This window comes from Colobus angolensis, unplaced genomic scaffold (assembly GCF_000951035.1).
Source record: "Colobus angolensis palliatus isolate OR3802 unplaced genomic scaffold, Cang.pa_1.0 Scaffold14, whole genome shotgun sequence".
Lineage (NCBI taxonomy): Eukaryota > Metazoa > Chordata > Mammalia > Primates > Cercopithecidae > Colobus > Colobus angolensis.
In genome coordinates, this window is record NW_012114488.1 from 404,923 (window position 1) to 429,444 (window position 24,522).

Consider the following 24,522-nt stretch of genomic DNA (forward strand, 5'->3'; position numbering starts at 1 on the left):
AAAAAAAAAAAAAAATCTAAGAATAGACAGAACAATAAGTAGAAGAAGAACAGTTTCACTTTACCTATGCCCCCCCTACCTCAAGGCAGAAAGGTCACTGCCAGGAGAGCCCCCTGCAACCACAACCTTCAATTTCTTCCACTGGAGAAAGTGGGAGTGTAATGAGTGAGTGTCTGACTCCCCAAGACATGCAGGATGCTGCCTAAAAGACCAAACTGTTTCCCACCCCACTCAGAATATTAAGGCAATCAGCACAGCTGAATGGTTGAGAAAGATTGAAAGCAGGGAAGAGAGACTGTGGAGGCTTCTAACTGCTCTGTAGACCTCCATCAGAAAGTTCTCCCCAAGCTGCATGGGTTGCGTCACCTACAGACCCCTTCCCCGAGCTGGTCCACAGGCACTCCAAATGCTCCATGCACCTCACACCCGCATGCCCACCCCAAGCCAGCTCCCAATGCATGTACAAATCATCTCTCATACAGTCATTGAGCTCAACTCTATGGGATTCAGAGAGGGCACACAAATTTGAGCATTACAGGACACTGGCCTAGGGCATGCAAATGGAAAGCTCTCAGCATTCAGTCTTGCAGGATCAAGAGAACACGTACAATGTAAGAATTACCCACTAATTGGAATGAGAAGTATAGAGTCTATAGACATGTCCATAGAAAAAGGTCTGAGAGAGCCTCAAAATCCCTAGCTCAGCTATTTGGAGAAAGTATTTCTCACCCAAAGACAGTAAAGATTGAAGATAACTGCTTCTTCTAATGCAAAAACAGCAGTGTGAGACGTTAAGTAACGCTTACGTCTGTTTTGATTCTGTAAAAATCAAAAAAATACAGTAATATTCTAGTAACCAGTTTCAAAGACATGAACATCTATGAGTTGCCTGAAAAAGAATTCAGAATAATTATTTTAAGAAAACTCAGTAGGCCACAGAATACAAAGACAAGAATACAAGACTTCATGGATTCCTCAATGAAATCAGGAAAATAATACAAGAACAAAAGAAGTTCAATTAAGAGAAATTATTTAACAACCCAAACAAAAATTCTGGAGCTGAAGCATATACTGAATGACACTTTAAAAATGCAATAGAAAGTGTCAACAGCAGATTTTATTATACATAAGAAAGAAGCTGTGAACTTGAACACATGTCAGTTAAAAATACCTAATCAGAGGGGGGAAGAAAGGAAAAAGAATGAAAAGGAGGAAAGAAATCTACAGGATTCATGGAAAACACCATCAAGGGAGCTAATCGCTGCATCATAGACGGTAATAAGGGGAAGAGAGGGAACGTGGCAGCAAGCATTTAAAGAACACTTATTTAAAGACTGAATACTTCCCAAATCTGGAGAAAGATACGAATATCCAGGTACATGAATCTCAAAGACCTCCAATCAGGTTCAACCCAAAGAGGAATTCACCAAGACATATTATAATCAAACTGTCAGAACTTAAACGCAGAGAGTCTTGAAAGCAGGAAAGAAAAGGAGTTGAGAAGTGATGTATGCAAGATGGCTTAGACATACCTGGCACTTATGCCCCTCACAAAAACAACCAAAACTCAACTAGAGTGTCAGAGGGAAAGCATTAGAGTGCAGCAAGGGAGTGGTGAGATCCCTCTAGTGTTCAGAAGCCCAGGAAGGCAGCATAGTGCGGGTGATCGGGCACCCTGCCTCTGCCAACTCATGTTCCCTGCTGAGATTAGCTTGGAGTCAAGAGGGATGACCCTTTGAGGGGAAAAGGTGAGCGAAAGATCCCCATCAGCTTCCATTGCCACTGAAGACACCTGCAGTTCTTACTACAAGAGTATAGCATAGCCATAGCAAGCCCCGAGCCTGGTTTGGGGAGCTGCCTGTATTTCACACAGCTACGTTGCTTCCGATTAGGAGCACATGTTGTGCATCCCTCACTTTACGCTCTTTATGTAAGCGGCTGCAGTATGGTACCACCTTAAAACCAGATCCACTGCTAGAGTGTGTCCTGCTCTGAGGGCCAGTGGCCTCTGTGCACCTCCAATCTTGGGTCTCCACTGTCATTCCATCGAGCTTACATGGGTGGGTGCCCAGCACTAGGGCCCAGGAACAACTGCGGACTCAGATCCTGCACATAAGACAGATTAATCCCAGGCTGCCTTAACTGCTGCAAGCTCATGCCCCTGTCTAGAGAAACAGCACAGATGACCCACCAAAGGCAGACGTGCTGTTGAGCCAGCAGAACCACCATGTTCCCTCACCTCCAGCTGGAGGTACAAGCCAGCAAATATGTCCCTGGCATTCATATCCCCAAACCATGGAGCAGTTGTAGCCTATGTAACTTAGACGTGGAATCTAAAAGTCTCAAACACAAAGAAACAGAGGGTAGAAGGGTGGTCACCAGGGGTTAAGGTGGGGGTTGGAGAGATATAAGTAGATGTTGATCAAAAGGTGCAGACGTGCAGTCGTAAGATGCGTAAGTTCTGGAGACCTAATATACAACATGGTGATTGTATTTAATAATAACGTATTATATACTTGAAATTTCCTGAGGATAATAGATCTTAAATATTCTCAACATAATGAATAAGTAGATGAAACAGGTGAAATTAATTATAGTGAGATTTTTAAAAATTTTACATAAAATGTCCAAAATATTTTACGTTATTTTTTCCATACAGAATCTTCAAAATCTAGTGTTTGTTTTACACCTACAGCATAGCTCAATCCAGTCTAGCCCCATTTGGCATGTCTCATAGCCACACATAACTTGTGACTCACTGGCTGCTTGGGTTGGAAGGTGCTTCACCAAGACAAGCTCAGAATTGGACACGGACTCGTAAGATGACTACTTATGGTACTTCCCATTTAAAGGATCACTTAAACTGCAAATTCAGAACGTTTAAAATTACTTCAAGGCTGGGCACGGTGGCTCACGCCTGTAATACCAGCACTTTGGGAGGCTGAGACGGGTGGATCACCTGAGGTCAGGAGTTCGAGACCAGCCTGGCCAACATGGCGAAGTCGCTTCCCTACTAAAAATAAAAAATACTAGGCAGGCATGGTGGCAGGCACCTGTAATCCCAGCTACTTGCTGAGGCAGGAGAATTGCTTGAACCCGGGAGGTGGAGGTTGCAGTGAGCCGAGATCGCACCATTGCACCCTAGCTTGGGTGACAGAGTGAGACTCCATCTCAAAAATAAATAAATAAATAGACTACTTCAGGTCCAAAAGGAATAAGTAAATCTTGGTGATGAAACGTCTTATAGGAGATCACTGGGGAAGGTAGTTTAGATCATAGTTCCTTCTGCTACTCTTCAAATCACACTGTAAGGATTTCCTGGAAGGACTGACCCTGTCCCATTAAGCCTGGCATTAGCCCTTCTAGAGCTGTGAGTGTGACACACAAGCTGTCATGGAAAACTCTGGGAACATGCTTCTGAGGGATACCCGGTATGACTTCAGGGAATTCCAGTACAATCAGAAGGAAAAGCAAAGTGTAAACCAAAAGATTAAGCATGTGCCCTATATTAAAACGTCGCCATAACAAGCTCCCTTTTTTGTTTTAGAAGATGTAAGTTACATAGGGAAAAATTTAGTGAGTGACAAAATTTTATCCTTAGGCAAAATTTAGTCTCTTACCCAGATAGCAGTACTTCTTTAGCCCAGATTACTTACCTTGGGTAAGTAGAAGCTTAACCTTCTATCCTTTGTTTCAGAGGCTACTTTTTTTTTTTTTTTTTTTTTGAAATGGAGTCTTGCTCTGTCGCCTGGGCTGGAGTTCCAATTAGGGTGTGTTTTCTTTTTTAATTTTATACTTAGCTATAGTCAAAACCATCATAAGGCCAAGCTGGGTAGGACCTTTGGGAATAGCCAGAGCCAGAGGCCTTGTGGGTGGCAGATCTTCATAAGGTTGGTCTGTTTGTGGGTTGGAACCAGGCAATTTGTTTCTAGAGTTTTCCACCTAGAAAATAAAACGTGATGATTTCTAAGTAAGCTTTGTAGACTTACAGAATGTTGATTTTAGTTTTGAAAAAGAGATGAAAAGCTGAATACTTATACAGACTGAGTTTAAAGAAAGCATTTTGAGAGCTAGAGAAACAGTGTAAAGAATTAAAGAAATCATAGTATTTTTAAATTAGTTTTCAGCAGGAATTGCATACTCTTCTTAGCAACTCACTTCTCCTCCTTCTTCTCCACAAAGATGACAATGTTGTTATTCAAGGGTAAAAGCACCTGCTTTCTACTCCTAGTCTTGGCGACTGATTGGGCCCTGAGGAAAGGAATAGCAGGGCCTGGAGGTGGGGAGCGTCTACTGGTGGTCACTCAGCTCTCCTTCCTGTCTGAAAGCCTGTCCAGGAAACTCCACAGGGGCAGTGAAGAGTCAAGTAGAGCTGAGTCCACAGTCAAGAGCAGGTTCCTATGAGGGCTTCATGGGGCAGGGCCTGGGAACAGAACACAGACAAATGAAGCTCTCAGAACACTTTCTGCAGACCCACGTCTCCTGGACTGTTCTAATGTGGAGCTCTTCACTTCTTCTGATTGTATCATTATGTTAAACAGTCAGCTTTTTAATTTGTAATTTTTAAAAGAAATGAAAGTCACAGAGTTCATTTAGAGAGTAATAGGGCAGAAAGGGAGAATGAATCAAAAGAATGGAATTCACACTTTCTTTGGATTTACCAGAAAGCCATGAACACAAACTATATAAATAAAAATGTGTGGTTATTTGCTATATTTAGGCAGTAGGTTACTACTGTATTCTGAAGCCTGATACGGGAGTAGCATAGGGAGAAAAAAAAAACCTGAACATTCTCTTTTTAAAAATGTAATCGCCAGCATAGCTTTCATGTAGGAACTCTGTTTTGCATGCAGTTGCTTTCTTAAGTCAGTAGGTAGTGGTGGGTGGGCCACCTGGTCAAGAAGAAAGTCTCTGCAACTTAATTCTGCCATCATCCTGTAGTACGCCGAAGGAAAATGAACAGTCCTTGCTTGAATAACCAGTTCCTTCAGAAGCGCCTTGTTTTGTTTGGGTTTTTTTTTTTTTTTTTTTTTTTTTTTTTTTTAATTCTTTGTTTTCCATTGTAGAGATCTAGGAGCAAACTGTATTGCTGTGTATATGACATTATTGCTTTTCTGCTCATTTTGTCTTAAGATGACCTTTTGCCCTGTCTGCATGAGAAAATGAAATGTCAGGAAGAAATGTATTCAGGATTTGATTGCTAGAGCAGTGAGGTCTGAATGCAAATCGGAGCAGTAAGTTAAAATTGCAGCCCAGTTGTATTTTCATTCAGGTTGTTACTATCGTATTCATGTATCAGAGGTCAAAAGAAGATATTATTCTATTAAATGGGATATAAAATGATATGCAGGGCTCCGGAGAGAAATTGGTCAGTGAGATCCATGTAAATGTATGTGTGGATATGATTAAACTACTTTTCAAAGAATATCAATAGTAGTAATTTTTTTCAAAACGCAATTAACATTCACCCAGGTAGCAGCTTACATGGTCTTAGACACGTCAATTTTTATTTACCCCTGGTAGGCATTGATGCTAGTGAAAAGGGATTTTTTTCCCTACATATTTGGGAAGTATTTATTTATTTATTTATTTATTTTTTTAATTTTTTTTGGCGGGGATGGAGTTTCGCTCTGTCACCCAGGCTGGAGTGCAGTGGCACGATCTCGGCTCACTGCAACCTCCACCTCCCAGGTTCAAGCCATTCTCCTGCCTCAGCCTCCCGAGTAGTCAGGACTACAGGTGCCTACCACCACTCCCAGCTAATTTTTTTGTATTTTTTTTTAGTGGAGACGGAGTTTCACGGTGTTAGCCAGGATCGTCTTCATCTCCTGACCTCGTGATCTGCCCGCCTCAGCCTCCCAAAGTGCTGGGATTATAGGTGTGAGCCACCGCACCTGGCCATATTTGGGAAGTATTTTTACAGATAGTTGAAGATCAGCTTAATAAATACAGCAAAAAAAATGTAATAAGGAGGGGTCACACACCGAAGAAAGAATTTTACTTTAGTAGACAAAGACGCCATTAAACACTTGAGTTTCCTTTGGCTCTTAGTGGTCACAAAAGGCTTTATCAAAACAGCAATTTGTAATTAAGACAGAGAGCTCAGTGAATGGGCCAGGTCCAAGAAAACAGTCCATAGATGCTTGTCAGCAAAGATTTGCCGTTGCGGTTGTATTTGGTAAAATCCCATCCCAAGTTGTTTTTCTGATAGTGGAATTATATTATGCTTATACTGCTGGAACTCTGTTTACCCTGTTGGAGCACTCCTGAGGAAGGAAGCTGAGTGTGCAACTCTGAAATTATTTAGAATTGACCTGAGAGTGAATCTGCAGAGACAAAGATAAAATCTTTAATAACATAACCAAAGGTAGCAAAACTGTCCCTGAGGCACACCATTTTTTTGGAACTGTCTTTGCCCTTGTAAATGAAAGACAGGTACCTGAAAGGGCTACATTACGAAGACTGAACAACAATTTGGGAGAATGAATTAAGGCGACTCTTATTAGTTAGAGGCGTTGTCAACAACAGGCTACCTGACTGCAAGACTCTTCTTTTTACTGCCACCATGTTTTCCATGGACTCATTGTTACACATCCCATCTCATTTTTAATGTGCCATGTCTGGAACTATGTTAATTCTTGTGTGGTGATTACTTTGTGGCCTGAAATTATATTAGTTAAAACATCTTTTTGTTGTTTCAGCTTCCCTTTTCTACCATCTGTCTATAAAAAATTAACAAAGCAAAGATATAATACTTGAATATTGTTATTATTTGTTTAGTACTAACAGCAGATTCCCTCCTGAATTCATATTGATGAGGCTAATATCCTCTGACCCTGGGAACTTAGAATCTTAGGTTAGTATGGAATTATGTATCCAAAGGTAAGTGAGCTCCTGATACATTACAGGTCAGTTTCATGTGAGAATGATCAGGCAAGTAGATTCCAGATATAAATAATTCTTCACAAATCCTTATGTTTTTAATGTATGCTTTTAGAAGACAAATGTAGAGGCTTCATGTTGTAATGAATTGTAGTGAGACCTAGTAATTATCCTAATGAGGAATCATTGCAGACCACATATAGTGGTCCAGTTTCTCACTTTATTTTGAAGCTCAAAGTGGACAATAAAAACTATTCTTCATGTATTACTACGTAAGAGATTCTCAGGGCTGGGCGAGGTGGCTCACGCCTGTAATCCCAGCACTTTGGGAGGCCGAGGCAGGCAGATCACCTGAAGTCAGGAGTTTGAGACCAGCCTGACCAACATAGAGAAAGCCTGTCTCCAATAAAAATACAAAATTAGCCAGGCGTGGTGACGCATGCCTGTAATTCCAGCTACTTGGGAGGCTGAGGCAGGAGAATGGCTTGAACCCGGGAGGCAGAGGTTGCAGTGAGCCGAGATCGCCCCACTACACTCCAGCCTGGGCGACAACAGTGAAACTCCATCTCAAAACAAAACAAAAAAAGATTCTCAGGAAATGGGTCTGTGTTTTAGGGACCTCAAAAGTCTAGTATAACCTAAGTTTCTCTTTAAAGACAGAGAAAAAGCCCCAGTCCTAAGCAAGGCAGGCTGTACCTCAGTGCACTGTTGAGGATCTGCCGTGTGTGGTATCTTGACAAGAGAGGTCAAGAGGATGTGGAGCAGAAGTGGACAAGCCTTTGCTATGTGGTGCCTTGCGAGCTTCAGTACTGACAGGGTCAGACCTTAGCATTTTTGTGAAAAACATCATTGGAACGGCGGGATACTGAAGAGAAAGGTGTGTTCCCAGAGCATCCTGAATTAGGAATACATCAGACTTCTACCATCAACATATATATCCATGTTATTTTTCTTTTTCTGGATTTGCCATATTATGAGTTCAAAATATATTTTCTACCGTATATGGAAAAATGTGTTCTTCCTCTTTCTGTTCATGCAGTCAGTGGTGCTTATTCTTTGTCCACTGTGTGTTCTCGGCCCTGGGGATATATTAGTAAACAAACGCAATGTCCTTGCCCTCATGTGATGGTATCTAGTATTGGGGGGCAAAGGAGGAAATCAAAGGGTTTTTTTTTGTTCAAGTAAAATATAAGGCTGTCAGATGGGGAGAAGTGCTAAGGAAAAAATAAAGCAGTGAGAGTAGGCGTTCCAGTTTTAGATTTTGATGGCCAGGGAAGGCCTCAGTGTCACGGTGATGTTAGAGTGAACACCTGAAAGAGGTGAAGGAGCGGAGGGAAGAAGTCCTGTGGGCTTGAACTAGGAGTGTGTGCCGTGGAGGCAGATCCAAGCCCAGGGACAGAACTGAGAGATTGGGCCAGGGGAAGGGGGTGGCACATGGGTTTTCTAGGCCATTTTAAGGATTCCTGGTTTAGAAGGATTTTAAGGATGAGAAGCCATTGGAGTATTTTGGGCAGAGCTGACACACTCTGTCTTGCGTTTCAACAGGACAGTGTGTTTTGAGAGGAGTGCACGTGGAAGGCAGGGAGGGAACAGGGAGAGCAGTCAGGCGACTGTGGGAGGAACGCAGGCACAAGGTGATGAGCTTGGTCCAGACTGGAAGTGGGAGAGGCGGTGAGAAATGGTGCAGTTCTGAAGATAGATGGACAAAACTTGCTGACCGAAAGGATATGAGGCATTAGAGAAAAGAAAGAATGAAGGAGCAAAGCTTTTATTGTCGAATTTCCTTCTTCATCACGTAAGAATTATCCCGAAGTTTTCTTCCTAAGTACTAGCTAATCATTTCCTAGAACCTGAAAGTGGTTGCAGACACAGGCACGCCTGAGATACTGCAGGTTCGGTTCCAGAGTACTGCAGTAAAGCGAGTATCACAAGCAGGTCACCCAGATCTGTTTCCCAGTGTATATAAAAGTTATGTTTAAGTGTACAGTCATCCATTAAATGAACAGTATGTTGATGTTTTTTCAAAAAAAAGTATGTACCTTAATTTTAAAATACCTTATTGCATACCACCTTCTATCAGAATAGCAAAAGAAGCTATTTTCAAAAGAAGCTAGTTTCATAAACTGTCCTAGCAGACTTCTACTTACACATTAGGGGCCAAATCTATAACACAGGGCAGCAACAGAAACTGACAGAGACAGGGTCACGCCTGCTTTAAACTAGAATTCCTCTCATGGGGCTGGGCACATTGGCATTCTTAGTAAAGATCACAGTCCCATTAGCACGAAAGAAGAGGCTGTTCAGGAAGCAGGAAACACTGTCTGCCACAATATGATTGATGAGCTTCTTGGGTCCAAGTTGACCACTTGAACACTGATTACCATTTTCAGTCTCTGAGCTGGTGCGTCAAACCTTTAAAAAGTAATTTACTGGCTGGACGCGGTGCCTCACGCCTGTAATCCCAGCAGTTCGGGAGGCCGAGGCAGGCAGATCACGAGGTCAGGAGATTGAGACCATCCTGGCCAGCGTGGTGAAATCCCGGCTCTACTAAAATACAAAAAATTAGTCGGGCTCGGTGGTGCGGGCCTGTAGTCCCAGCTGCTCGGGTGGCTGAGGCAGGGGAATCGCTTGAACCCGGTAGATAGAGGTTATGGTGAGCCAAGATTGCGCCACTGCACTCCAGCCTGGAGAAAGAGCAAGACTCTGTCTCAAAAAAAAAAAAAAGTAATTTAGTAATATACTTCTTGCTGCTGCTTTTTCTACACACCAGCTTTCATTTAAAACTTAAATTTCACTGTTGGTCTTAGGAAAAAAGATGCAAATCACATCTTCTGTGAAAGGAAGTAAACCCTCCCGATGATGTTGTTGCATAATTAAGAAGTATGGCCTTCATACTGCCCAGAAAGAGAATACAAGGAGAAACCAATGAAGAGAGAAATTTTAAGTTATGTTTCTTGCCACTGCTCTCCAGAGCATCATTCAGAGTTATTTTTCTTTACTCTGAGACAATTTTATTTTGTCCTCAGATCCTCTGGATGGCATTTACTTAACGTGGCTGAGTGTGTAATCGTCTAGAGACTTGGCTAAAACTAATACCTGCTGAATAGTCCTGAGATTAAAGTTATGTTTTCCTAAAATGTTTTGAAGAGGAATATTTGGTTTGGTTCAGTAAAATGTAGACTCAGAGACTGGTAAAATGCAAAGCTGCATTACTGGGTTTTGCCTGTTTTAAGTTAGAAATGGAACACAGTATTTGCAAACCCATCAACCCTTGAAGGCTTCCTTAACAACAGGGCAGGCTTTGTTTTCTGGCCCCCTTACCCCCTTTTTTCTGCTTTGTCTTTTCTTCTGGTCTGATGACTCATGCACTGCCCCACCTCTGCTGTGCCTTTTGTTTGTTGATTGACACACCGATGTAATTTATTTTAGACAATAGCTTTGCAGCTGGAGCTGTAAAATGAGTGGATGAGGTGGCTTTCCTTCATGTATTTTGCAGGTGGATTTTCCCAGTAGTATCAGTTGCTTCAAAGACTAATGGGAAACTGTCCCTATCACCTTCTCTCCTTTTGTCCCCTTTCAAGTGATCTAAACATTTTTTCTTCGTTCTCTTTTCATGGTGTAAATGCTCCAGCTTCATGAAATTGTGTGCCTTACACTGGTTTCCTGAATCTATTTTTAAACTACCTTCAGACTATTTTCTTAAACTTTGTTTCTATTGGGGGTAGTTCTTTTCTGTATTTTAATCTTGCCACCAGGCAGTTTAGGAGTAGATTAATTAATAAATTCATAAAATGAAAAGGAGTTTAGAATATTTATGTCCTGTGAATATTATCTTGTTCAGTCCTCTAATTTCACAGTGCATGTGCGGATGTCTGATACTGATGACATTTTTTGCTAGCAGATGCCCTAATGAAGCCATCATGTAGCCTTCCGAGATAATGGTTAGCATATTATTCTTTATTTTGTTACTTCTTTATTGAAATTAGAATGTGTATTTAGTAATGCTTTAAACTGCAAATAACAATACTTGATAAACAGTGGTTTAACCCACAGGATATTTATTACTCATACTTAACATGATTCCAGAGGGAGTAGCCTTAGGGTTGGATCCAGCGCATCATGTCAACATGGCTGTCTCCGTCTTTCCATTTTTCCTCAGACGTAGCATGTTGTCCTATTTCCTCATATCTACTGCCCAAGTCATGGGGCAGCAGCTTTAGGAGTCATGTCCGTGTTAAGGAGGGAATAAGAATAAGAGTCTAGGCCAGGTGTGGTTCACACCTGTAATCCCAGCACTTTGGGAGGCCAAGGTGGGTGAATCACCTGAGGTCAGGAGTTCGAGGCCAGCCTGGCCAACATGGCGAAACCCCATCTGTACTAAAAATGCAAAAATTAGTTGGCGTGATGGTGTGCGCCTGTAATCCCAGCTATTTGGGAGGCTGAGGCAGGAGAATTGCTAGAACCCGGGAGGCGGAGATTGCAGTGGGCTGAGATCACGTCACTGCCCTCCAGCCTGGACAACAGAATGAGATTCCATCTCAAAAAAAAAAAAAAAAAGAAGAATGAGAGGCTAACCCCAGTGACTTCTCCTTAAAGTTTGTCCCTTTTGTCAGAAAGCAAAATCACTTTCCCAGAAGCCCCCCAAAAGACTCTTCCTTACCTCTTACTGACCACAATATCACATGGCCCAACTTAGCTACAAGAGAAACTGGAAAAGTAAGTATCTCTGGTTTTATCAGTCTTTGTAGTGAAAGACATGTAAGAGTAGAGGGAGTTGAGAATGGCCTTTGACTGGCCAACCAACAGTGTCTGTCAGAGTACTCATCCTAAAATCTGTATACATATAATCTATATTTTCATATCAATGGAGGTAATATAGCTTAAGAGCCATGGGTTTTGAACTCAGATTGCCTTGGTTCAGATCCCAGTTTCATTTCTTCCTTACTTTGACTTTGAACTTCTCTTTGCCTTTGTTACCTTAACTGTAAAGCAGGGATGGTAAGTGATCAGTTGTGTATGAATACTGTGTGAATGACCTGTTCTTAGCATGTTGGCACTCAATAAATGTCATCGGCAACCAACGCTCACACCCCACTTGAATACTGGCCAACCCCAGAACATACTGAATGTCTAGCAGCTTTTTCCCATTGTTAAACCAAACAGCTTGAAAAGGTAGCACTTCTAAATTACTAACTTAAAACTGACACATACAAAACCCAATCTGACTAGAAAAATCCCTAAGACGGATGTATAGTCAAAACAGAATTTGCCTGCCTTTGTTGGGACAGTTTATAACTGACATGTTCTTTGGTTTAGAAATAAAACACTTGAAGCTTTCTATAAATTCTTCATGTGTTGAGGCAGGATGGTGGAATACTTATTTTGACCAGAATGTATCAAATTAACAATCTAAGACCTGTCTATAATTTGCAACATATATGATAGTTCTATATATTGATTGGGATAGAAACTGGGAAAAAAAAAAAGTGCCAGAGCTATGGAAAAAGAAAAAATCTTAGAAATTCAAGAGACAGAGGAATCAAGGAACTTTTTGAAACATAGTAGGTACTCAGTACATAGTTGATGATAAATATTGTTGAGTGAGAAAAGCATCAGAAAATAACTTGAAATTCTGCAAACTTCATACTGTTCGCAGCAGCAGCTGTTCATAATAACCAGAGAAGTGGGTAATCCTAGCAGAAAAGCAATAGAGGGAGACCCAGAGCAGCTTCTAGAAAGTGGTATGGTCTCATCGGGGACTGTACAGGAGAGTCGCTCGCCATGGAATGGTCCCTCAAGATGAGCCTTTCTGGGGTTACGGGGAGTCAGAAAAAGAGGAAACAACCATATCCAAGCCAGTTTCAGATGAGGCCAGGATTACCTGGGGAGGCTCAGGTGACTTTAGTACAGTGCCACAAGAGCCATGTAGCCACCGAAAACCAGAGGTGACAGCTCCTCCAACTTAGACCCTTCTCGTGCCTGAGTGTTCTAAACTCATGGTGTTCCATCTGGTAGCCAGTAACTCCAAGTTGACATTCCCTCAGAATCTAGAACAAATGAGAACTAAAATTCTAACTTACTTTCTTATCTAGATAATTGAATCAATCAGTCAGTCTCTGTAGTTGCCTCTCACGTCCCCAGTAAGTGCCCAAGTAATTTGTCAGTTTGGGAAATGAAGCGAAGTCTTCAACAGCCATTCACGTTCTCCAGGTGGGTCATATAGTAGGTGTGCTGCACACATGAATTTTGAACAGTTTTCTGACTGCCCTTGTTCTCTGGCTTTGCCTTCAGAAAACCCGCTATGAAATGTATGTCAGCATTCTCAAGGAAGGAGGCAAAGAGCTCCTGAGTAACGATGAAAGCGAGGCTGCAGGACTGAAGAAGTCGCACTCGAGTCCTTCGCTGAACCCGGATACATCTCCGATCACTGCCAAGGTCAAGCGTAACGTGTCAGAGAGGAAGGATCACCGACCTGAAACACCAAGCATTAAGCAAAAAGTTACTTAGAGTCCATCTGTGGCCAGGAAGTGCTGGTCATGGAGCAAAATAGGGTTTTTCAAGATCTTTCTGGTAATCCGTGAATATATTTTAAAAAAAAAAGTCTGCGACAAAATGGTGCATTAGTAATATTTTCTATTGTATATTTTTGTTAGTTTCTGTACAGATTGTCTTTGCTCTTGATTTCTTTTGCTTTGATGATTTTTGCAACTTGATAGCTAATGCACCTTTTCTGTGAGGAGGAGGGGATCGTGATTTCAGAATGAATTATGTATCCCTTCTCTTTTGGTTTTCTTTTGTTTGCAGTCTGCTCAGTTGTTTTATGTATTCTCAAATCAACTGTTAAATTTTTTTTAAGGTTAAAGAATTTAATCCATTGTGAAACGCTTAACTGGACAAACTGTAGTTTTAGTAAATTCTAGCTGGAGTTAATATACGCCTTTATATGTGAAATCTTGCCCAGTCACAGAATTGAGCACTCACAGATGCTCCAGTAAGAATCGCAGTGCTGGGAATCTAGATGCTCCAATATGAGGCAGCTGCTTGTGCAGCTTAGCACTTCCTGTTGAGATCGGACCCTGCTGGAAGCAGGGAGAAGGAGCGTGAAGATCATAGGATTGAGAACGTAGGGAAGCACATTAGCTTGCTTGAAGTGCTGATTCCATTTCAGCCAAGCAAGGGAAAGAGGAAGTGGAGTCATTTTGCCTTTGAAGGTTGAGGAAAGATTGATACCCAGTTGATTTTGTTTGCTAAAGGATGGGGGCTGTAATCGGCCCTTGAGGAGCTGCAGCAGTAGGCATGTGCGCAGTCTGCAGGAAATTGTTACCTCACTCCCACAGGGTCTAGACTAGAAATCCATCATCTCTATCGTGGATATCCTTCCATACAGGAATAGATTATTTCATACTCTACATATGTGTGTGCGCGTGCGTGTGTGTGCATGTGTGGGCATGGGGTTGTGTCCCGGTCGTGATGTTGGGGTCCTCCTTCCTAACAAAATAATACTGAAATGAAACCGCTTTTGTTCTGTCCTTAAGACAAAGTAAGGGATGAAAAAGTAGCTGCAGTTGTCCACAATGGATATTGGTTCTTTAAAATATATGTGAAAGTAATAGTCAGAATGAATTGTGGTTGGAAAACTGAGGGATCCGCTGGTCGCAGTTGCAAAGTGACTTTGTTTATTTTTGTCTCAGTCTCCTTGATAGCCACTTCACTCTGCTACTACTCAACTTTCTCCTAAAAATACTTTATCTATTTTCAGTCCTTTCTTTCTGTCTACTCAAAATGGTTCTATTAACTTTGCAGTCATGAGCTTGTTCCAGTTACAGTCCCTTTGAAATTCAGGGTGATCAACAGAATATTCTCCTGTAGAGGAAGAGAAAGGAATGAAAGTTTAGCCCACTGAGACCTAGAACTTTGTGATTTCCTCACCTGGAAACTCTGTAATCCCTAAAGTTATAGTCTCCATAAGTGGCACAACTGCAGAACCAATAGAATCACTCCGATGATTCTTTTACCTCCCTTAGAAGTGTTCTGTAGTTCTGCAGTTTATTTGGTGAAGGTACTATGACCAAAGAATCAGCTGCTCTAAGTGAATAGCATGGTTCCAGTGAATTAGAGAAAACCTGCTGTAAAACCATGGTAGTGTCTAAGTGATACGTTGTTATGATATACTAGCATTTATTTACAGAATTATTTATTTAGCGTTTACTTCCTTCCCCTCTCTAAATGTCCGTATTTGCTGTTGCCCAGGGAAGGGTTAGCCCTCTCTAGGGTTGCATTAGCTTTCTTTGTAATAAGTGTTTTGCACACCTTTAAAAAAAAAAAAAAAACCTCACTTTTAACTCTCTGCCTTGTTTGGGTAAAGGCAGTAACTAAGTTTATGTTTCAGAACTGCAAAACAAACAGGATAGTTACCAATATGGCCCATGTATCAGATTGACTTTTGTAGCTTCTCACTGAATGCAACATATCCACAAGCAAGTTGTCTATCTTTCTACCTGATAATCTATATTATCAGGGTATTTGTTTTCTGCCTAAATATTTACACTAAGCAGAGGGGAGAGAGGTACCTAGACCATGTCATCTACGAGCTTCAGTAACTAAAGAAAAAGGAACTTGCCTGAATGGCTTGAATGTGTTTGCCCACAGTCTATGTCTATGTATATAGAATGTCTGTATGTATTGTACTTATTTAATATACATTGAATGGTACCTGCTACAGTATTTCTGACATTTAGAGTATTGAAATACTCAGCTAGCATCAGCATCACTATAGCACTGTCCGTGTCGTATGACTCACTAATATTAACTCCAGGGACTGCTGGATGGGCTCATAAATCATTGGATACAAAGGGCTCTTTTGAAGCTTCAGTATACCATGTTTGCATAGTTTATCTTTAAAAACAACTTTAAAGGTTCTTTTGTGAGCCAGGATCTCAGACTGCCATAGCATGATGCTGTCCATCTTTAGCGCATGAGCTGAGAACACCTCTTCCCTGAGGCTTCTGGAAGGATGTTGTCATGAGTGCATGAAGGAGGCCAAGAGTTTATGCTATGGGAGGAAACAGTCAGTGATTTGCTTAGATTCTGAGAGTCTGGCCCATAGCCAACCACATTTTCTTTTGGGATAATTTCTTTTCTGTGGTATCTAGCCAGAAGAAATTGAGGATGTTTCCTTTCATAGCTGCTCCAAGCCTGTTGCTCAATTCACGGTACAAGGGAGGACCCCTTCCCTTTCTTCTGAAGGTACGCCACCCACCTCTGTCCCCCACCCACCTCTGTCCCCCACCTCAGCACCCAGGAGCCTTGGGACTTCCTTCCACATGATAAATCATTCTTCTTCACATCAATACACTTCATATTGATTTCTAGTATAAAAAATCTTGATAGCCATCAGAATACCTTGGTCATAGTCTTGTTGCAAAATTGACCGTACAGGTGGCCCATGTATAAAATCTGTATTGTAAAGGTTGTTCCCACCTCGCATGCTGGCTTTTACGGGGAGGTGTCTGGGATTCCTCTTGAGCAATCAAAACTTAACTACTAGGATGCCGAGTCCTTACTTTATCGCCAGCCCATAGGCATTTCTGAAGTGCACTTTTTTGAAACGTCATTTTGCGAACTCTCAGCAGTGTCTCATTAAACTGAGCAATACTTTTGTGAATTTTAATTAATCTCAGTAAAACCATGTTGGGAGAGAGTCCTCTGATGGAAATGTACTCCCTGGATTATGTGGAACCTTTTTATTGCTCTTAGATGTAGAGGATAGAAAGCATTTTTTGGTGCAGTGGTCTTGTGCCAAACACAAGACCCTCTATGCTTCTCCAACTGTTATCCTAATCTAGCAAATGAGGACTGATCCCTAAGCAGAAGTGGCATGAGGAATTAACTCTGGAAGAGGAAAATCTGGCTGGCTTTCCGATGCTAAGATAGGTTTGTATTTCACCCAATGGCCAAGCTACAGAAATTCTGAGATTGTGGAAGAATTTATGCAACCAGCAGGGAAAGAGGCCTCTTACTGCCTAAACACAAAGTTACACTGAGCTTTTCTACTGTTCTTTGCCTGTTGTTCCCTCTATCATGTAAAGATCTGGGAAGGATGAAAGGCAGGGACTGCTTGTCATGAGCTGCACTCTTCTCTTTTCAACTAATCATTGACAATTGGAAGAAAATTGACTTTAAAGAAGTTTCTCCATTGTCTTACTATCAAAACCTTCTTGGGTTTTGTTAATTGTCCTTGAATTTGAGTTCCTTCGGCATTTTTCCTTGTAGTCATCCGTTAAGCTTGTTGCATCCTGAATCCACAGGAAGTTTAGCTTTGCAGGTTTGAATCTCTGTAATTTAACTCCTGTGGACTTGGTCGAGTTTTCAGCAGGTTGGGAGCCACATCTCTTAATTTCAGCAGTGAGTCATCCCTTCACTTTTCAAATGACAGAATTTTTTCCAGTTGTAAAATTAACGCTGTAAAACAAAGAACCAAAGGTGGCGTCCTAAGAGTCCTTAAACCTAAAGTCTAATTTATGAGTCATTGTCCAAGCTGGAGTTTAAATAGTACCTGGCTTTTGTCTCAAAGCATGTAAGTTACTCTGACAGTAAATGGGAAGTCAGCCTTGCAGGCACATGTGCCTCTGGGCCTCCTACCTTTCTCCACAGCTTTGTGGCCATCTTTTCTCCCAGGCCATGCCACTGCTCTGCCACAGGTCAGTAAATTTCTTTCCACCAGTCTGATAGCATCTTACGTGATCAAGTCATCACAGAATAGCCCCGTGATAGATTATTGATAGCAATAGAGAGGTGCTTTGTCACTGATTTTTCTCTCAGATTCCTTTTCCATCTCTCACCCATAAAGGAAGGACTGAAATCCAAAGGCATTCTCCTTTTGTACCTACAGTATCCAGAACCAATGTGGGTAGCCTTCTGCTGATGACAATAATTGGCCCATTGCATGCAGAGAGAATGTCTTCATAGAGAGAATGTCATTAAATACTTGAATCTGCATGACAGTTTGACTTGAATGCAACAGCAGGAAAATTTTGCAAGTTACGTAATTGTATATACAGTAGGTTTTCTTAAGTCTCTTCGGTTCGTCCTTTGTAATTTATGTGTGTATCTGTAGTATTGCAGGCTTTTGGAGAATATTCTTACAGATAGTATGTCAGTCATCAAAGAAAATGCTGTCACCTGCCATTGTTGTATTTCTGGGTATTTATAGTTGTATGTATGTAAATGCATTAGTGTGTAGATTGCGTATCAGTATATGGTACATGTACATCAAAATTATTTTTGTCCTTAATCAGTGTGATATGAAAAGCAAGTACAGCCTCATAGGACTGATTATATGATGAAGTTGTTGAGAGTATATATAGTGGTATTGTTTTATTAAACTTAAATTCAAATAATATTTTGATTAAAATTTTTAATAAGACTTTATGCTAGAAAATTCTGTCTTTGAGCTTTGAATCACCAGGGCAAAAATGACTTTGAACTAACCTTGTGAATCTTTTGCAGTGTACTGTGTGCAATAGCAAGGGCATAGCTCCCTGTAATTTGGGAAATACAGAAAGAAAAGAAAAAAAAAAAAAAGGCAGCCTGTGCAGTCTTAGTAACTTTAGTATTAAGAGCACTTAAAGTGAAACTGACAAATTTGGGCTTATTACAAAATGTGATGCTTTAAAGCACACGTTCTTTATTGTTGTTGTAATTAGTCCATAAAAAATATAGCTTTCAGAAGAATTAAGTACCCACCATATCATTTATGTATTTGTGTATATTTTACGGGAGATCAAACCACTCTCGTGGTGCCGCATCCGTACTCGCTGGACTTGGAAGAAATATCACAAGCACTAAAGTATATCAGGGCATCCCAGGATTGGGTACTGGATCCTAGGTTTGCAGTTGCACAAATTAGCATCTAGTGTCACAGGTAAAAGAATTTCAGGACCAGGTTTAAACTTTGTTTTAAATATTTTTATACTTAGGTCTCTTTTTCCTGCCTCTCCCCAAAGAAGAGCCACTGGCCTTAGTTGTTTGAGCTTACTGCTTATATTATAGAGTGTAAATAGATAACTAGAGACTAAACTTTTATTAACTAGCATGTTTGGTATATTTAAAGCAGTGACTGAGTGTGTTTGAGTGAGCGGCTGGGGTCGGTGTCTTGTTTAAACACACTGCCTCGTGTCTTCGCAGCTGATTCAGAGAGTTTGAATTGTGCGATGGGAAACTCACTTCAGCTGTAGGCTGCAGTAATGTGTTGGTAGTTACACTTGAGGTGTTTTTTTTTAAAATTAACTCTATAGTCTCAAACTATTTTTGCAAATATATCATTTTTCCTAATTGGTTCTTGACGTGCAGTGGACTGGCTCTGTGAATGATTGGCAGGGTCTTAGTTTTGCGAGAGTATTTCCTTCTCAGAATTATTGTGATCTGCAGAAACAGCCACTTGATCCAAAAATCATGTAGAAAAGGAGTAGGAGGAACAAAACGTTTCATTTGTGGGCCTTAACCATTTGAAATGTTTGGACTTGAACATAAAGCCATGGAGTTTATAAAGCCAAGTAACCATTTGACATGGATAATAATATCCACTCGAGAGAGAGTATATATGCACATTGATTTTTAATGCCGTTAAGATACTTTTGTAAAACTGTAGGAACAAGAGTAATTAGACCAAATGGAAGCTTAGGGGACAGTAAACTGGTTGCTTTCCATTTAGGGTAACCATGCATGTGGTTAGTCCTCTACTCCTGAGATTCAGAACCAGATGACTGCCCCCTTAGGTATATAAGGAGAAAAGTTGACATGTCTGGGACCTCTGACATGTGTACACACGCTTGCACACATGCACACACAGTGAATGTTTTAAGTTATACAAACATAAGACCTTAAGATGCAAAGAGCCAGAATATTCTAAAGAGGTGATGAACAAAGGGGATGGAAACTGCATCACAGATGTTTTCCAAGGGCCAGGGTGGAATTTGAGCTCAGTCAGAGTGTCTGACTTTGAGATGCGTTGTATTTTTAACACATAAATGAGAGGGGATCCGTATGACATTCTTTGTTGTGGACCACCAAATTGAAAGCTTTCTTGTAATTCACAAGCAGCAGCTCTCCAGCAGCTCTCCATAGCCTGGGTGAAGTCCCAGAAGCTGGTGTGAATCATTTTCCAAGGTGATGGAGCTGCTTGCTCTGCAGATCATTCCTTTGAGAGAGGAGTACAAGTGAAGAAACAAAGAGGCACTTCCTCTAGGAGCACTGATGTGCCTCGTCCACACTCCCCTCTGAGCTTGACTGAACATGCTGAGAGAGCTCCAACTGAACATGCTGAGCAGTTGAGCACTTTTCCATCAGCAACAACAGTGAGGATGGAAATGGAAAGGAACTGAACGAAAATGCATTTCCCTTTGCAGGGCAGAGAGCTAAGCTCTTAGGAATAGTGTTGTAGAAATAAGCACCCTAACTTCAATTCCTGAAAATGTTGGTTAATGGAGAGAATTTTGGAGTTTCACTTAATTATTTTCCCATCAGTCGACATAAATAAGTCTTCAGAGACTCCTAGAAGAGTCCCAGCCCAGCTCTGCAGGTCTGAAGCTCACTGCTCTGAGCCCTGAATACCAGAGCCCTGCAGAAGGTGGTGATAACGCATCATCTCTGCAAAGAGGAGCCTCTCCCCCGGCCGCCACTTCACTCAGGCTTCTACTGAGCCGCAAGGACAGCCTGGGTTCCAAATGCCGCTTCCCCTGCTTTAGGGATCCGGGTGTCCTGATAACGTGACTGTGCCGAGGCAAGGTATCAACTCCGAAAGTGACTGAGTCACTGAGCGTGGCACGTGAATAAACGTCATGACAAAGATTCTCTGAGTGAGGCTAATGCCACGTATTTTACCTTTGCAAAAAATAAACTGGCACACTGAGTTCTAACCACGGATGGATGATATCTTTGCCTCCACACCCAGATTCCTAGAAATGGCCAACGTTTCCTTTCTGGGGGAAGGGTGGAGGAACACTCAAGTGCTAGCTTAGCAGCTTTGCTCAGTCCAGATCAGAGCTATCAGGTAAAGGCCTAAGCACCTCCCTGCAGTCTCTTCTATCTCAAGTTTTAGGAACCCCTTTCTAGAACAGAAATGTACACTCGCGGAGAATTTACATTGTCAGCCTTGATTACCACAGGACAGGCAGAAAGGTGGTCATTTTTATCTTGTAATATAAAAGAAGCTTTTAACTTTTCCAGCCTATTATAATAACTGGGTTATATTCACTGTGACTCGAAGTAATTGGCATTGTGGAACGTTTCTTTACCTTCAAAGTTTTCTCCACCAATCATTTCAGTTCTGTTGCAGTCCTGGTGCCATATGTCCCCTGCAAATTGTGAAAGTAATTAGTGACAAAATAGCAACCTGCTCCTTTTCGATGGCCAAACTGTCAGCATTAGCAGATTTGGGTAAGCTCGCGGTACTATAACACGTACTGGAAACCTGTTCCTCCTCACCACCTACCAGATTCCGGAAATGCTATCTTCTAGAAAACGGTGGCATTTATGGTGGTCTTCTTTTGAATGGAACAGTACTTTGTGTGGATATTGTTAAAGTGTTTAAAGAATATTTTGACAATTAAGTTTACATTTTACAATTGCTTTATTTTTTATTAAAATAGTTGTATATAAATATTACCCTATTTCACTGTTGTTCAAGTAAACCTAAACCTTGTAGACAAGTGAGTCACCTGATATGTATAGAAGCTGTGACATATAGAGTACATTTATTGTGTAAATGTTTATGAATATAATTGTTCCTGTGTTTTTATAAGTTGGGGATATTTTGTTGTTTTACAACAACAAAATTTATTGCATTTAAATGGTTTTTATGTAATAGAAATCATGCAAAATAGTGAAGGATTTAAAATATGTATATGATATATGTAAATGTACAAACTTTAGAAGGAAATAAATCCAAGAAATTTCAATCATTTGGGGGAATGTTTTTATTTGCTTATTTAAGCAGCTGTAATAATACCTTTAAAAATCAAACGACATCACACTCTGCCTGCCTCCACAGGACAGCCGCAAGCCCCGTGTTGAAAGAGGTGGCCAGAGTGGTTGAACAAAGTGGTGACAAAATCAGAGTGACGCCGACTCACCTCCGCGCATTTCTGTGAAGATTTGTGTGTGAATACTTTAGAGATCTGTTGTCTTCATTAAGGGGCTTTGAGCAGGGGAGGAGGAAATAAACTTTTTGAAGCAATTTCAAGAGCCGTTTGCATTCCCATTTATTTCTCATCAAGGCAAAGAGACCATGCAGCTAGTTATTGTCCTAAAATGCAAATGCTGATCTCCAAATCACTGCTTTATTCTGCCCGGTATGTACTCTTGTGCTCTTTTCATCAAACCTAATGATAAAAGTAAGATCTGTTGACTTGGAAACTGAAAAATAAAACACCATCCTAATCACTTCTAAATATTAGAAAGGATGTCTTACATTGGGGGATTTGGACTTTTTGAAACAAGGTCACTGGTTACAGCCTCTTCCACACAAATGAACATGATGCCTGGCAGAGATCACAATTGCTATAAGGTGTAAATCTCAAAGAAATCAAAGCATTGTGGGAATTGGGAGAGCTACATCCTTTACCATCCCTTCGCTTTCACTCCAGCTCCCTGTTTGGAATGTGAAACGTGCCTAAAGATCACCAGGATGGCTGAATAGTAGAAAGGAGAGCTTTATTGGTGATACCGGTTTGCAAGCTGGGAGAGACGATCTCTGATGTGTACAGAAGGTCCTCTGTCTTCAAAGAGGGAAGGGAAGGTTGGTGTTTACCCCTCACAGGGCCTGTATTACATAATAGAGTCATACATATTCAGCAGCGGGTTTGGAGGAAAAGCTATCCATATGTATGTGGGGAGCCGAGCGCATGTGCAATAGGTAAATATATGCGTAGCATACACCCCACGTTCATTTTAGGGCAAGCTGTTAGCATGAAAATAAGGTGTAATTTAGTTCTTTATGTTAAAAGGTAAACTATAGGATACTAAGTTTGTGCACAGTCTCTATAACCTGCTAAAACTGGTTTGAGCTCTGCAGTTTCTTACCAGGAAAGAATATTCATAAGGCCAGTCTTCTTTCCAGTCAGCATTGTAGTGGTTGTATTAATAATTCCGAGTTATTGGCCGGGCGCGGTGGCTCAAGCCTGTAATCCCAGCACTTTGGGAGGCCGAGACGGGCGGATCACGAGGTCAGGAGATCGAGACCATCCTGGCTAACACGGTGAAACCCCGTCTCTACTAAAAAATACAAAAAACTAGCCGGGCGAGGTGGCGGGCGCCTGTAGTCCCAGCTACTCGGGAGGCTGAGGCAGGAGAATGGCGTAAACCCGGGAGGCGGAGCTTGCAGTGAGCTGAGATCCGGCCACTGCACTCCAGCCCGGGGGACAGAGCAAGACTCCGTCTCAAAAAATAATAATAATAATAATAATTCCGAGTTACGAAGGGTCAATTTGACTGTAGCTCTTACCGTTAGGGAGTTTATCAAGAATGTGGTTTTTCTTGTAGCCATAGGAATTTAGGGCCGTGCTAGTCAAGCTTGAAGCCTCCACCACGGATAACATTTTTTTTTTTTTTTTTTTGAGACGGAGTCTCGCTCTGTCGCCCGGACTGGAGTGCAGTGGCCGGATCTCAGCTCACTGCAAGCTCCGCCTCCCGGGTTCACGCCATTCTCCTGCCTCAGCCTCCCGAGTAGCTGGGACTACAGGCGCCCGCCACCTCGCCCGGCTAGTTTTTTGTATTTTTTAGTAGAGACGGGGTTTCACCGTGTTCGCCAGGATGGTCTCGATCTGCTGACCTCGTGATCCGCCCGTCTCGGTCGCCTAAAGTGCTGGGATTACAGGCTTGAGCCACCGCGCCTGGCCCCGCGGATAACTTTTGTTCCCTTAACCTCAGGGTTCATCTCAGTTGATAAAAGAGTGTCTATTTCAGTCTCTCGGATCACAAACTCAAATATGAATCCCTCCTTGTCAGCTGCCTGTCCTCTGGAGGTGGGGGGTTTGTATCTTGTATTCTCTGTGTTGCACAGTTAGTAACATTAGCACCAGTGGGACTATAGAGATATTTAGTAACTCATAGGAGGAAATTAAAACCTAGAGCAAATTAAATTGAATAAGGAATAAATAGTATAAGGATACAACAAACAACTCTAAATGTCTCATCTCTAGTTCAATTCTATTCCACAGAACTGAGATTCATCAATAAGACTGCTCAATCACTGTCAATTTTTATTGATAAATTATAAGCAACAGGAAATACTGCAGACAGGCACACATCTTTCTAATATTAGTGGGGAAGAGTGTGAGTTCAGTATGCTGTAGATTAGTGAGTCTGATATTAATTCTGGGCATATTTTTAGAGTAAATTGGAAGGGCAGCAGCAATCATTGGAAGCCAGTGTGGGTTCCCAAAAAGAAACCATTTCAGACTCCATCTATTCCCTGTTGCATAAGACTAACCTGTAGATTAGAAAAATGTATGAGACAAAACATCTGGGCCATGACAAGCGATTTGGCAAAGTCTTTAATGAAATATGTCTGGGCAAAATGCAGAAATATTATCTGGACATTAGTAGAGTTGGTGGGTGTGAAACCACTTGAACGAAACTAAT

The 24,522-nt window shown here is 41.4% G+C and overlaps 1 protein-coding gene across 1 annotated transcript in view; it reads left to right on the forward strand.

The window, feature by feature from the left end:
- PSD3 (pleckstrin and Sec7 domain containing 3) overlaps positions 1–21,842 on the forward strand; it is a 274,984-nt gene extending 253,142 nt beyond the window's left edge. The window contains exon 13 of the mRNA XM_011934855.1: positions 13,174–21,842. Coding sequence (XP_011790245.1) covers positions 13,174–13,389 — 216 coding nt within the window. The 3' untranslated portion in view covers positions 13,390–21,842. The remainder of the gene's footprint in view (positions 1–13,173) is intronic.
- Positions 21,843–24,522: the final 2,680 nt, after the last annotated feature.